This window comes from Siniperca chuatsi, linkage group LG4 (assembly GCF_020085105.1).
Source record: "Siniperca chuatsi isolate FFG_IHB_CAS linkage group LG4, ASM2008510v1, whole genome shotgun sequence".
In the NCBI taxonomy this organism is placed as follows: Eukaryota; Metazoa; Chordata; class Actinopteri; order Centrarchiformes; family Sinipercidae; genus Siniperca; species Siniperca chuatsi.
In genome coordinates this window covers 27456724-27469419 of record NC_058045.1, presented here as the reverse complement: position 1 = coordinate 27469419, position 12696 = coordinate 27456724, and the positions used below count along the sequence as shown (strand labels likewise).

At 38.6% G+C, this 12696-nt stretch overlaps 1 protein-coding gene across 2 annotated transcripts; it reads left to right on the top strand.

Moving 5' to 3' along the window:
• Positions 1 to 167: 167 nt before the first annotated feature.
• Positions 168 to 8235, top strand: borcs5 (BLOC-1 related complex subunit 5). Of its 2 annotated transcripts, XR_006377619.1 has the most exons (5): positions 189 to 664; positions 1425 to 1568; positions 3623 to 3780; positions 5573 to 5870; positions 6092 to 8235. XR_006377619.1 is itself a non-coding variant. In XM_044192412.1 (4 exons), exons 1-4 carry the CDS (start codon positions 607 to 609, stop codon positions 5804 to 5806), a joined length of 594 nt encoding a protein of 197 aa, XP_044048347.1. In that variant the 5' UTR covers positions 168 to 606; the 3' UTR covers positions 5807 to 8235. The 2 variants fall into 2 exon arrangements, 1 of the variants encoding a protein (XP_044048347.1); XM_044192412.1 differs by having other exon boundaries at positions 168 to 664; positions 5573 to 8235.
• The last annotated feature ends 4461 nt before the right edge of the window (positions 8236 to 12696 follow it).

Sequence of the window (12696 nt, the reverse complement as noted above, 5' to 3'; positions counted from 1 at the left end):
AGTAGTTTGAGTGTCCATATTAATAGTACTAGTAATAGTTATTAATATTATTATTTGTTAGTAACAAAATCATACAAGAATAACTGGAAAAACTGTTCCTGTGATGTAATTTATTGTTTATTTTAGGGCGGTAATGTTGTGGTCTGGATACAATGAAGAAGCAGACCTCGTGATCAATATTTACGGAAGTGTTGCCTCGTGAACTGAAGTCACAGTGGTCAGTAATTTCTGTTGTATCGTGTGATGTAAACATCGGTTAATTCCTTAAGCTACGTGGGAATTACTCACCACCAAGATATAAGTGCTCAGGACTCGCTTAACTCCAAAGTAAACTCCTGGTTAGCTAGTAAATGTTAGCAGGAGCAACTGACTTCAGCTAACATAGCTAGCTCGAAATCGCAGAGCTAACAAACCCTGACTTCCAGTTGCCCCCCCCCCCTGCGGACATGGTTGTCTCGTTGTCAGTCCGGGTGTGTTTGGAGGTCGTATGAAGTCTTTGCGGACGGTCAGTCATCGGGTATTCTGGGTATCTCGCTGCAGTTTCGGGAAACTTTAACGAAAGCTAAGCGCTAACGTTAGCTTGCTAGCCAAACATTAGCTAGCAGCATGGGAGCCGAGCAGAGTGGAGATGCGGAGCACAAACACTCCGATTACAGCTCATCGGGTAAGACTGTCTTCTGTAACTTAAAATATAATATATGATTTTGTAATTGTCATCGGTTTATATAGAAGTAAACCAAGGTAGAGTGGTATATTAGCTAGCTATAGTGCCACTGGCATTGATGGTACCTTTATTTCTTTACTGGAGTATTCCCATTTTATGCTTTATACTTCTGCTCCACTACATCTAAAAGTGAAATACTGTATTTCTTACTCCACTGCACTTTACTTGACGACTAAGTTACAGACACCAGTTACTTTCTTTGTAATAAAAATATTGTGATCTTATAAAATGTGATTTTATAGATTAAACTACACCACAGTATAAAAGGTAGTTTACCTCCACCTTGACCAGCTACAACATTAAAATATTGCAAACATGTTAATGCATCAATAAAAGTAATAACTAAAATGACTCTGAAATGGGCAATTCTGCATAATGAATACTTTTGATACCTTATGTATATTTTGTTGATAATACTCACATTTTGGATGTAGTACTTTTACTTGTAATGGAGTATTTTTACATTGTGACATTACTTATTTTACTTCAGTAAAGGATATGAGTACTTCTTTCACTACTGTCCAAGTGATAAAGCAAATATTTATTCAAAGACAGCTTAAATGGATCTGTGTAAACCGTGGTATTCCTAAATCTTGAAAACCTTTTCTCAGATTCATGTGGGAGGTTACCAGCTAGTGGTTTGATTGTGATGTGAAGTAACTACTGCTTGTTGATATTAACAGGAATATTGTCATTGCAGTGGTGCCCTCCCCAGCAAAGCAGAAAGCAAAGATGGATGATATTGTCGTTGTGGCTCAGGGGACCCAGTCAATGCGAAATATCCACAACGACCCAGATGTCATCAAGCTTCAGGAGATACCCACCTTTCAGCCACTTTTAAAAGGTAACTTATAAGTCTTCCAGCTGCTGACATGGATTTTAGTGTCATCTTTAAGGCAGACTGTTCATTAGGTACACCTTGCTAAAACTAATGCAGTCTAATACAATAAGACAATACACACTTGAGTCGACAAGTACTCACCCACAGCAGAAATCCCATATTCTGTGGCAGATATTATGTGAAAAGGCCCCAGAAAGGTATATTTATAAAGCGAAAACCACTAGGTTTCATTTCAGTTTTAGACAAACAAGAGCGCACACAAACAAATGTGAAAGCAGATGTCAGATAATAGATCTGCACACTGATAGCTTCCAATAAATTAAATATAATATCACAATGTTTTGGTCTAGAGTGCTGCAAGAATGGGTCCTAAAACCAAGGAAACTAAAAAAGAAGGAAGGGTCATTACATCATCGTAACGCTCTAATGCTCTGCTTGGTGCCAGTTCTATTGAAGCCTGTGGGAGATGCATGGAGAAGCGCACTAAAACTCAACATATCTACGTCGTATGACCTTTTTAATGAAGAAATTCCTCTACCAAATGAAAGAACACGCTTCAGAGAATACATCACTGACTGATTTTTCCAAATGTGCTCATTCGTTTATTTGCTGTTGGTCTCCAAATAGTATCCAGAGATGAATATGGGCATACTAAACAGGGCTCGTGGCGAGTCAAATTAAAATGCTCACCATGGCAAATGAAGCGTCCCTTGAAAATATTGAGGTTTGTAAATGTTTCATTTGAATATGTGATATTCCCATAACAGCCATTATAAGCCCTGTCAATCATAGTAAAGCAGCCTTCGGATCGAAATAAAAAGGAAGAGAGAAGGAATGAAGAATAGGCTATATTTTACTTGAAAATACTGAGTTTAGGATTAATAAATATTGTTAAGGCACACTTCACTTGCAACTTTTTTTTTTTAAATTTGCCATGGTGAGCCTTTTAATTTGACTCGCCACGAGCCCTGTTTAGTATGCCCATAATCATCTCTGGATACTATTTGGAGACCAACAGCAAATAAATGAATGAGCACATTTGGAAAAATCAGTCAGTGATGTATTCTCTGAAGCGTGTTCTTTCATTTGGTAGAGTTATTTTTTCATTAAAGGTCATACGACGTAGATATGTTGAGTTTTAGTGCGCTTCTCCATGCATCTCCCACAGGCTTCAATAGAACTGGCACCAAGCAGAGCGTTACGATGATGTAATGACCCTTCCTTCTTTTTTAGTTTCCTAAACTAAAAGTCTGCCTAAAACCCAGAAATGAGTTAGCCTTTTTGCACTTCCGGGTCCCTCGTCTCAAAGTCACTGGGTTTTTTGAATGGGTTATTAGTTAGATGCCTGAAATGCGGTCTGTGGTTCACGCAAGCTTAAGAGATTTTCACGTTTTGTTCTACTTTGTTAGCTTTTTACTTCTGGCGATTGCATTTACGCTTCAAAAATGATAAAAGTGGTATTCATTTGTGAAGATTATCTTGCTGAACAAAACGTGTAAGTATCATAAACTTTTGTTTGCCACAGAGCTTATTTTCTGCAATAATCCAAAATCCAATGGAAAAATCCCATTGGCTTTTTGTCGAGGTAACCGGGGTGACGCTAACTTCCAGGTTGGCCTACAAAAATACGTCATCCCTGCAGCACTCTTTAAGTGACATCTGACGAAGATTAGTTTGAGATTGAAATGTTGCTCTATTAAATTAGATTTATTATGAGCTATAAGAAGAGTGTGCAGATCTTTTATCTCGCTCCTACCTTTTCAGTTTTCACATGAATATGTTGAGAGTCTCATCTAATTTTCAACCAGTTCCCACCAGTCCATGTTAAAATTCTGTATAGTGAAGCTAATTGTCGCTGCAACCCATTAGCACTTTGTTAGAAGGAGGATAATGAGCCAAGTTTCCTGTGTAGGCGCACTCCTGAAATAACAGGAGGGGTTAGTTCTGTCAGGTCCTGTGCATGGCTAATTACAATAATTACAAAGTGTTACACTGTTGTGAAGTGTTACTCTGTTTCAACACGTTCATGTAAATCCTTTGCTCTTCGCTCTCCACAGGAGTGCTGAGTGGCCAGACGTCACCCAGCAGTTTGTGTCTGGAAAGGCTGGATGCTGCCCAGGTTCTGCAGCTCTGCATCCGGTACCAGGACCACCTACACCAGTGTGCCGAGGCCGTGGCCTTCGACCAGAACGCCCTGGTCAAGAGGATCAAAGAGGTAACAATACAATAGTACAGTATGAGACATTTAGCACACAGGGTGTCTCATTTTTCAGTCCCAAAACAACAATATTAAATATTGTGTTCCCTGTTGAATGTAGAGGGTTTATGCCAACATGGTTAAGAGATATATTAACCACTGGCATGAGCACATTTTTGTTTCCAGGGCTAGTGGTTCAACAATTTTAGATGTTATTTCCAAAGTAGTATCGTAGAAAAGGTTTCAGTCGTAGTCATCTGGACACTGTTTTCAGAATCAAGACGTTTCGGCTCCCATCCGGAAGTCATTCTCAATTGTGAAAAAATGGGACGGGAACTAGAAATTTAAGCTACTCTGTGTTACTTAAGCCCTGCCCTTAGGAAGGAGTCTACCTGAGTATCTGGTGATTAATCTGCCTAGTTTCACCTGAAACTGACCTAATTGTTTCCATGATGGACCAGTAATCAGTAATCAGGCCTATTGTTTTCTGGCTGCACCTCCCTCATCACTGTTAAGTACCTGATTAGCATATGATTGGCGTGACCAAGGTGCTAATACACTGCGGTAAACTGTTCAAAGAGGGGTTTTCTTTTTTCACAAAAATGGCTTCTTTGACTCCTCTTTCAAACCAACTCTTCTCTCTACTAAGAATCTTCACCTCGCTGTCTTCAAATGTGTGGTTTGTAGCTTTTAGATGCAAATGCACGGCGCTCTGCAATCCTGAGTTAGTGTGTCGTCTGTGCTGATAAAGTCTTTTGTGAAGTGGCTGTTTGGTCTCACCTATGTACCGTTCTTTGCAGTTTTCCTCACTGCATTGAATTGAATAAACTACATTGCTCTGTTTTTGTGTGGGCATCTTGTCCTTAGGATAAACGAGTTTCTGTCTTAAAGTGTTGCCTGGTTTAAAGAAAACAAGAACATCGTGCTGTCTAAAGATCCTTTGTAGTTTTTCAGACAGTCCAGATACATAAGGGATGGAGGCACCGTTCCTTCTTGGTTCTGTTTCCCTTTTGTCCTGTTTTTGGCTCTTTTAACTTTGTTGAGAGCCCAAGTAGGATAACCACAGGCTGAGAGTGCATTCTGGACATGCCTTTCCTGAAATGATTAGTCGATTGACAGAAAACAATTTGCAACATTTTATTTTTTGTCATCTATTAAGCAAAAACATCTGTTGGTTTCAGTTCTCAAATGTGAGAAGTTGAGAATTTTCTTCTCTGTTTTTATATCATTGTCAATATCTTTGGGTTTTGGATTTGTTCAAACAAAATAAGTAATTTGAAGACTTTGCATTGGCACAGCACATTGTTATAGGCATTTTTCATTCTTTTTTTATATTTTATGGACTAAATGGTTGATTAAATGAATATTTTTGAAAAACATAATTAATAGAATGATCATTAATTAATATAATAATTAGTTGCAGCCATATTCCAAGGACAGAAAAAGATGACAAATGTGCAAGACTTCATAGTCTTGTGACTTAATTTTGATTACATGCGAAAAATAATAATATTTTTGTGTTTCTGACTATTTAATAAAGACAGTTGCACTTGGAAAGGCTATGCCAAAACTTTACATATTTATTACACAGTTGGTATTTTACAGAATTTGTATGTTTCAATCTCAGTTACATTTGCAAACTTGTGCTTGTAATTGTTGTTTGTTTTTAAGGATATTCATGTAATTGTGGTGAAGCAGAATTTTATAAATCTTCTAAGCTATTTTCCTCTGTTTTACTTTGAGATGATTCAAAGTGTCATCAAAACTCAAAGATTATCTCTCTTTCTCTCTCCTGACTGTTTCTTTCCAGATGGACTTATCAGTGGAAACCTTGTTCAGCATAATGCAGGAGCGCCAGAAACGCTACGCCAAGTACGCCGAGCAGATCCAGAAGGTCAACGAGATGTCTATGATCCTGAGACGCATCCAGATGGGCATCGACCAGACGTTGCCGCTGATGGAGCGCCTTAATAACATGCTGCCTGAGAGCGAGCGCCTGGAGCCCTTCAGTATGAGGCCTGATGGGGATTCTGCCACCAAGTAGCCTCCTTAAAGCCAACACAGCTGCTTCTTACCTGAGTCTCCATCCAGTCCAGGACGAAGTGCAGGTCTGTCCAGCTGTAGGGATATTACGTCTTTACATGGGTACAAAAAGTCTTAACCCATAAAAAAATGTTGTTTTCATAGTAGAGGTAGAGCTGCTGCAAGCTAATGCCAGAAGTTTTGCTGAACACTTGCGCTCTTAATCAACAACATCGTACTTACTATAGCACCTCTACTCAGCACACACACATTCATACCTGAGTTTAACCACAACCTTCTGCTACAGGCCTCTGAGCAGCTCTACTGGAGCAGTTGCCAACTTACGAAGTGCTGCAATCAAATGTACCCCAACTGCAGAGGGTGTGGAGATTATTACTTATCCCTTCCCTTCAGGGAATCAAACTGGCAATCTTCCAGACACAGGCTTTCCTTACTAATCTAAAGGCAGGCGAGGAACAAACACTTTTGATTGCGGATTTTCAGAATGAACTCCATATGCTCAAAAACTTGTCCTGCAGATGTGTTGCAGATTTTAGAGACTCAAATGGATGTGAGCGACAAAAAAGTATCTCAGCAGTTTTCCTGGTGCTCTGGAAATTTGCGTGTACCTCCCAAAACATCAGAGCCGCTCAAATCCTGGCAGTGGATTGATTTTGGATCTTGCACTTCACATTACACATCTTTGTTGTTTTTGATTATGATATTCATCTCGCTCCCACACCATATGCCTTTCTCACTGTTTGGAGATCCATTTCCATGAACTGCTTGCATGCAGATTGACTGCTTTTAATTTTGAACAATATCTGTGTATCATTTTGGGATATTTAGAGACTCACGAAGAGAACCAAGATGGATTATTGCCATTGGATTACACAAGGCATGTGGATGTACGGTACGTTGGAAGTAAAATGAGAAACTTCTTCTTGGAAAGAGGAGGACAGAGTCTCAATATTCTCATGAACTTGTGAACTTCAGTTTTGTGATGAGAGAACTTTAATTTATTTGGATACTTTTGCTCGAGCAGTTGTGTCAAGCCTATTTGCATGAAAAACGGTGAAGTACGTAAAGGACTGAACAGAGACCCTGACTCTTCAGTTTTTCAGCAGATTGGTACAGAAGATGGATGCAAAGGTGGACAGAAAACATTATAGCAAGTTGCCCACTTTAAGAACACTGCACTGCAATTTCAGCATTAACTTTGGATGTTTGTTAGCTTGTCACAGTGATAGCCAAACATCACACATACCAAAGATTCACAAGCTGTTGAATAAAAAGTGGCACTTTAGAAACAGTTGGTCATATCTTTGAGGAAAGTGATCAAGTTAACTTCACTGCTTCTTCTGTTGAGTATTTGTTTCTGTATCGTAAGTTATGCTCTTTCGGCTTAAAGGGTCAGTTCACCCAAATTATAGAAAAACATATTTTCTCTCTTAGCCCCAGAGGTGTCTATTTATGCAGGTAGTTTGGGTTTTATTGAGAAATCTGTCACCACCACAATTCAGTGGAGGTGACAGCAATAAATAATCACATTAATCAACAGCAACATCTTTGGAGAAAAAGTGTCCCTGATATTTGGGATAATCCACAAAACACGCTGTCATAATTAAGATAATATAGACTATTATATTATTTTGTTGTATAGACTATTTCTTTGGTAGAAAGGTAACCAGGGCATTGTTATTAAAAGCCATTCCCCTTTTATTGTATTTGATGGCAGCAGATATCTCAAAACCTGGGAAAATAAAATACGAACTATTTGCATGGCAAAATACCTCTATAGCGAAGTGAGACAATGTTTTTGTTTCTAATTTGGGTGAGCAAACACTTTAGCTACTTAATCACCGGTCAGTTTCCAGTGTGGCAATAAAAAATAAGACACTAAAAAAAGAGAGGAAAATGGTGTTATTATTGCAGCATTGTTTCAGTTAATTTCAGTTAATCGTTTCAGTCATTTTTAATGCACAAATGCCAAATATTTGCTGGTTCCAACTTCTCATATATGTGGATTTGATGCTTGTCTTCGTCACACATGATAATAAATTAAATATGTTTCAGGCTTTGGACTCTTGGTCAAACAAACCAAGCAGTTTGAGGACGTTTCTTTGGGCTCTGGGAAGTTGTGATGGCCGTTTTTCACAACTGTTTTTACATTTCATAGACTAAAAGATTAATCGAAAAAATAATCGGCAGATTAATTGGTAATGGAAATAATCATTATTTGCAGCCCTACATCGCTTGCTGTGACAATGGAAAACATTGTGTTACTGTGAAAACCAGCTACCGTGAGCTTGCATGTTATTTTTAATACGGTCATTTTAATATGTTTGAAAACTTGACAAAAGATGTAGTTACTGTAAATGACACCTGACCTTTTTTCTTTTTAACTTGGTGAAACTTTGTTGAAAATGCGGAATAAAAAATGGAAATTAACTAATCTTGCAGCACCCTTGGCCAGTCGACAAAGCACCCACTGCTTTATCAAACTTGTTTTTTCTGAGAATTCCCTCTTTCCAGTCCATGTTTCTTGCGTGTGTGACGCTAGCAACGTCACAGAAGCTTTGAACCCGTGTGTATCCCTTAAGGATTACAACATATATGTATCGAACTCAAAAGACCAAATCTGAATTGGGCATTAAAGGATTTTGCCCAGAAAAGGCTTAAACTGCTAATGGCGACTGGCTCCTCTCTGGATTCAGCGGTGGATGGTGTTTTTTTCCCATGAATGAGCCAGTGCAGTCTGATTAGAATGGTTGTGTACATTATTGAATTTTTCATCGGTGTATAAACACGCTGAACTCAATTACACCCACAAAAGGATCCTCCTCCGGCTGGCTTGCTTTAAGGTGCAGAATTAGCCAGGTTCGTTGACATAAGGAGCACAAGGCAGAGACAAGTTTTCTTTTGAATTTTAAAGCAGAACTCCTTTGATATGTTATTGCCTTTCATGTGTAAATTAAAATGGGTGAAAAATGTCTTAAATGGCCTTGGGGGTATTGTTTGAACATTGGAAGAGAAATGGAAATTGTCGTTGCATTCTGTGGCGAGGAGGTGTAAAAGTTCCTCCGAGTCTTTGTAATGAAGAATAGCTCCTGACGCTCAGAGCTAGATATTAACGCCACGAGATGATACAATACGATCTGCCATCAGGAAATTCATTCTCTGAAATGAAAGAGAAATCCAATTTCCCCTGTATACTTCTCATTTGAATATAAATCAAAGGCTGGTTTGCTCCCTTTTTCCTTCCTGTTTTGCCCACTCAAAATTGGAAACATGAAAGTAAGTCTGGGCTTCTTATCCCTGTCATCTTTTAGGGTGAAACTCAAACCAACACTGGTTGTTTTGCTGCGATAAGACTAGAATTTTGAGTTTCCAGACAACACATCACTGAAATGTGAAAAACATTCAATATAATTATGTTTTAGTTACGTAATTCAAGGGATTAAATAGTACTTTTCAGTCTGTCTGAGATCATATAAGAGAAAATATTAATAGTGTCAATTTTAAGTTGTTTGGATTTGTAGCTGAAACAATCAATTAGTGATTTGACAGAAAATGAATCAGCAACTATTTTGATAATCAATCATTGAAGTCAGTTTTTCAAGCAAAAATGACTAGTCCCTAGTTCCAGCTTCTCATTTATGAGGTTTTTCTTTATCTTATGCCATCAGAGCTGAAACAATTACTCAATTAATCGATTAGTCAATAAACAGAAAATTAATCAGCAACAATTTTGATAAAAATTACTGATTCCAGCTTTTCCAAAGTGTGTTTTTTATGAAAGTAAACTGAATATATTTTGGGTTTTGAAATGTTTGTTTGGATGTAACCACACCTTAAAGTACAAAAACTTGGGATCTGGGAAACTATAATAGGCATTTTTCATTTTTTTTCCTGATATTTTGATGACCAAACATCAAGAAATTAATTATCAAGAAAGTAATCAGCAGATTGATTGATACTGAAAATAATCGTTAGTTGCTGCCTCATATGTGACCGTACGCTAAAGTGATTTTAAGGGTTTTAGGACTTTTAGACTTTTTAGACTTTTTTTCAGACAATTTATAGACCTAATGATTAATCGATTAATCAGTAAGATAATCTTCATATTAATCAATGATGAAAATAATTGTTAGTTGCAGCCCTACTTAGATGAGAATTTACCCGATTAGAACAGTTCCCCACATTGTTAGTTGCCATTCAATAAAATATTTTGAAAGAAATAGGTCAACATTTTGGGGAAATACACTTATTTGGTTTCCTGCTGAGAGTTAGATGAGAAGATTGATGCCATTCTCATATTTGTACGTGAAATATGGAGCTACAGCCAGCAGCCGGTTACCTTAGCTTAGCATAAAGACTGGAACCAGGGGGAAACAGCTAGCCTGGCTCTGTCCAAAGGTAACAAAATCTGCCTACCAGCACATCCACAGCGCGCTATTTAACACGTTATATCTAGTTTGTTTAATCTGTACAAAAATAGAAGTGTCAAAACAAAATATCGCCATTTTACGGGGGGTTATGTGCAGGACTATTCTTGGCCAGGAGCAGTTGCCAGGCAACCAGCGGAGACTCCAGGAAGTTGCTGTGCCCGGTCAAGAAATAGTTTCAAAAGGAATCTGCCTTTTCGGACTGGTTTGGGTCAAGGATTGAGGGCCTCCAAGCTGAGATTTTATCAAACAAAATAATAGTAAAAACGTGGCTGTTTCTGCGCTCCTTCATTTTTCCTCAAATGTTTGTTTTCAAATGTTTTTTAATTCACTTTATTAATAAGCTTTTAAGTAAATAGCTTCTGCAAACAAATCATAAAGAACATTACTGTTTTCCTGCACAAAAGTAGATTTAAGGGGTGTCCCCATGTACCACATATCAAGGCTGAGTCCTTACTGCAGCGGCCCGGGTTCGAATCCGGCCCCGGCCCTTTGCTGCACTATGTCCCCTCTCTCTACTGTCACTATCCAAGTATCTCACTACATTTTACTGTACATGTACTGCCAAATCCACTCCCTCTCCCTTCTGGGCAGGTTAAAACCATTTGGCCCGGGACTGTTAGTGTACTCACTGTACCGGTGAGTAGCTTGAGGAAAGGCAAGAGGCGTCCCTTAGATGATTGCCTGTATTGACTGCATTGACTTTCCTCCTGTAAAATTACCCAGCGCTGCTTTTTTTATTTGACACCCAGTCACCTCCAGTGATAGATACCCGGTGGACCCTCCCTCTTGAATTGCAGCCAAACATTATCCTTCTTATTGGAGACATGAATTCTACCTCAGACCAGATTTATCAGGGGACATCTAATAAAGCACTTTGTTGCTTCATTGCTCTCAAGGACATGGAGCCGCTGCAGCAGATCAAGAGTGACGCGTCCTTCCACTGAAATACCACTAGGAGGGCAACAGTATATGAATCTGAAATGAACAAATTCAGTCAGATGCTGTTTGGTCTCCACATCAAATTTGTACAGTGTAATGAGGAATATTAAAGATGTAGGCTTTCACCAGGAGGACCAGCTGTGGCTGTTTGGATTAGTTCAGTTATTGCTTGAGAATCTCCACTGCACACCTTGTAGTGCAGATTGAAATGTCCCTTTATTATTTAGTTTTCGTGGTTTGGTTTTTAAATCCACTCTTGTGCAGAGTATGAGTAATGTTCTTTCTAATCTCTTGCAAAAAATATTTACTTATAGGGCAATTCAAAGGGTGAATATTTAAACATGTTTGAAGCAAACATTTTTATAGTCTTAAGTCTTGCAATTTGTTCAAGCAGCAACATCTTTAACAAGGCAGACTTGTCTGTTAGCAAGTCTCAATATTAAAGGCCTCTAAAGGGGCCAGTATACTCCATTACTCCATGTGCTTGTCGAATAGCTTCGGAAACCTCCTCCTTCCACCCCTCCCTCCATTCTGACGTCAGATTGAGGGGGCTGTGTCTGACCATTTCTGTAACTATCAGAAACTGACGATCTGACATTCACTTCATGCCGTGATTGGCCAGCCGTGCGGAGGTGAAAGAGGAGTCAGGGCTTGAACTTCTCTCTCAAGCTCTCTTTTTTCATTGTTGATGCAAATATTGTGTAGGTTCGTTTTTCATGTGAGTTCAGAACTATGAATGTCTTCCAGGAGAGACTGTCTGAAAATGTGCACCGTTATCCCCATTTTAAAATTTTATCACATTTCCCCCCTCTCTATGACGGCCGGCTTTTCCCTCCGCCTTCTAGTGTAGCTGCTCAGAAAACTAGTAAATGTACATTTGAATTTTGTTTATCTGTACCATAAGAAACAAGTCACAAAGCTGCACTTGAGATATAAATAAACTCAGTTATTCAATATAAATAGTGCATCTAAGCTTTAAGAAAACATTCTAACAAGTGAGTGTAACCTTACCTTTCAGATTGACATGTTTAGCGATTTACCAGACAGGTGTTTATGTAGTGACAGGTACAGTTAAGTGCCTCCACACAGATGTACTCTTAAACATTAGATGTCATAACAAATAACAAAATAATGACATAAATAAACTGTTTAATTATATAAAAGCCACAAAAACATGTTTTTGCTTTACGTGCCAGCATATTTCCTAGTTGCAAGTCTAAATGTGGGATTTTCAACGTTCATTTGAACACATTAAACCCTCAGGCCACTGCACAGCTCCAGTCAGTCTGGTTGAGGGTCAAAAACTATGATTTATGCGCCCTTGAGCATGGCACTTAGCCCCCAACTGCTCCAGCAAAGCGGCCAACAGCACATAATCATTGTAGATGTGGGTATTGGCAGCTGAATAATGTGTAACACATCCTCCCCCACAGTTAACTTCCCAAGTCACTGGTGTGAATAAGAACATGTTATGGGCTTGTCTGGATAAATAAAGGTTTAACAACAGCAATAAAAAGAAGAA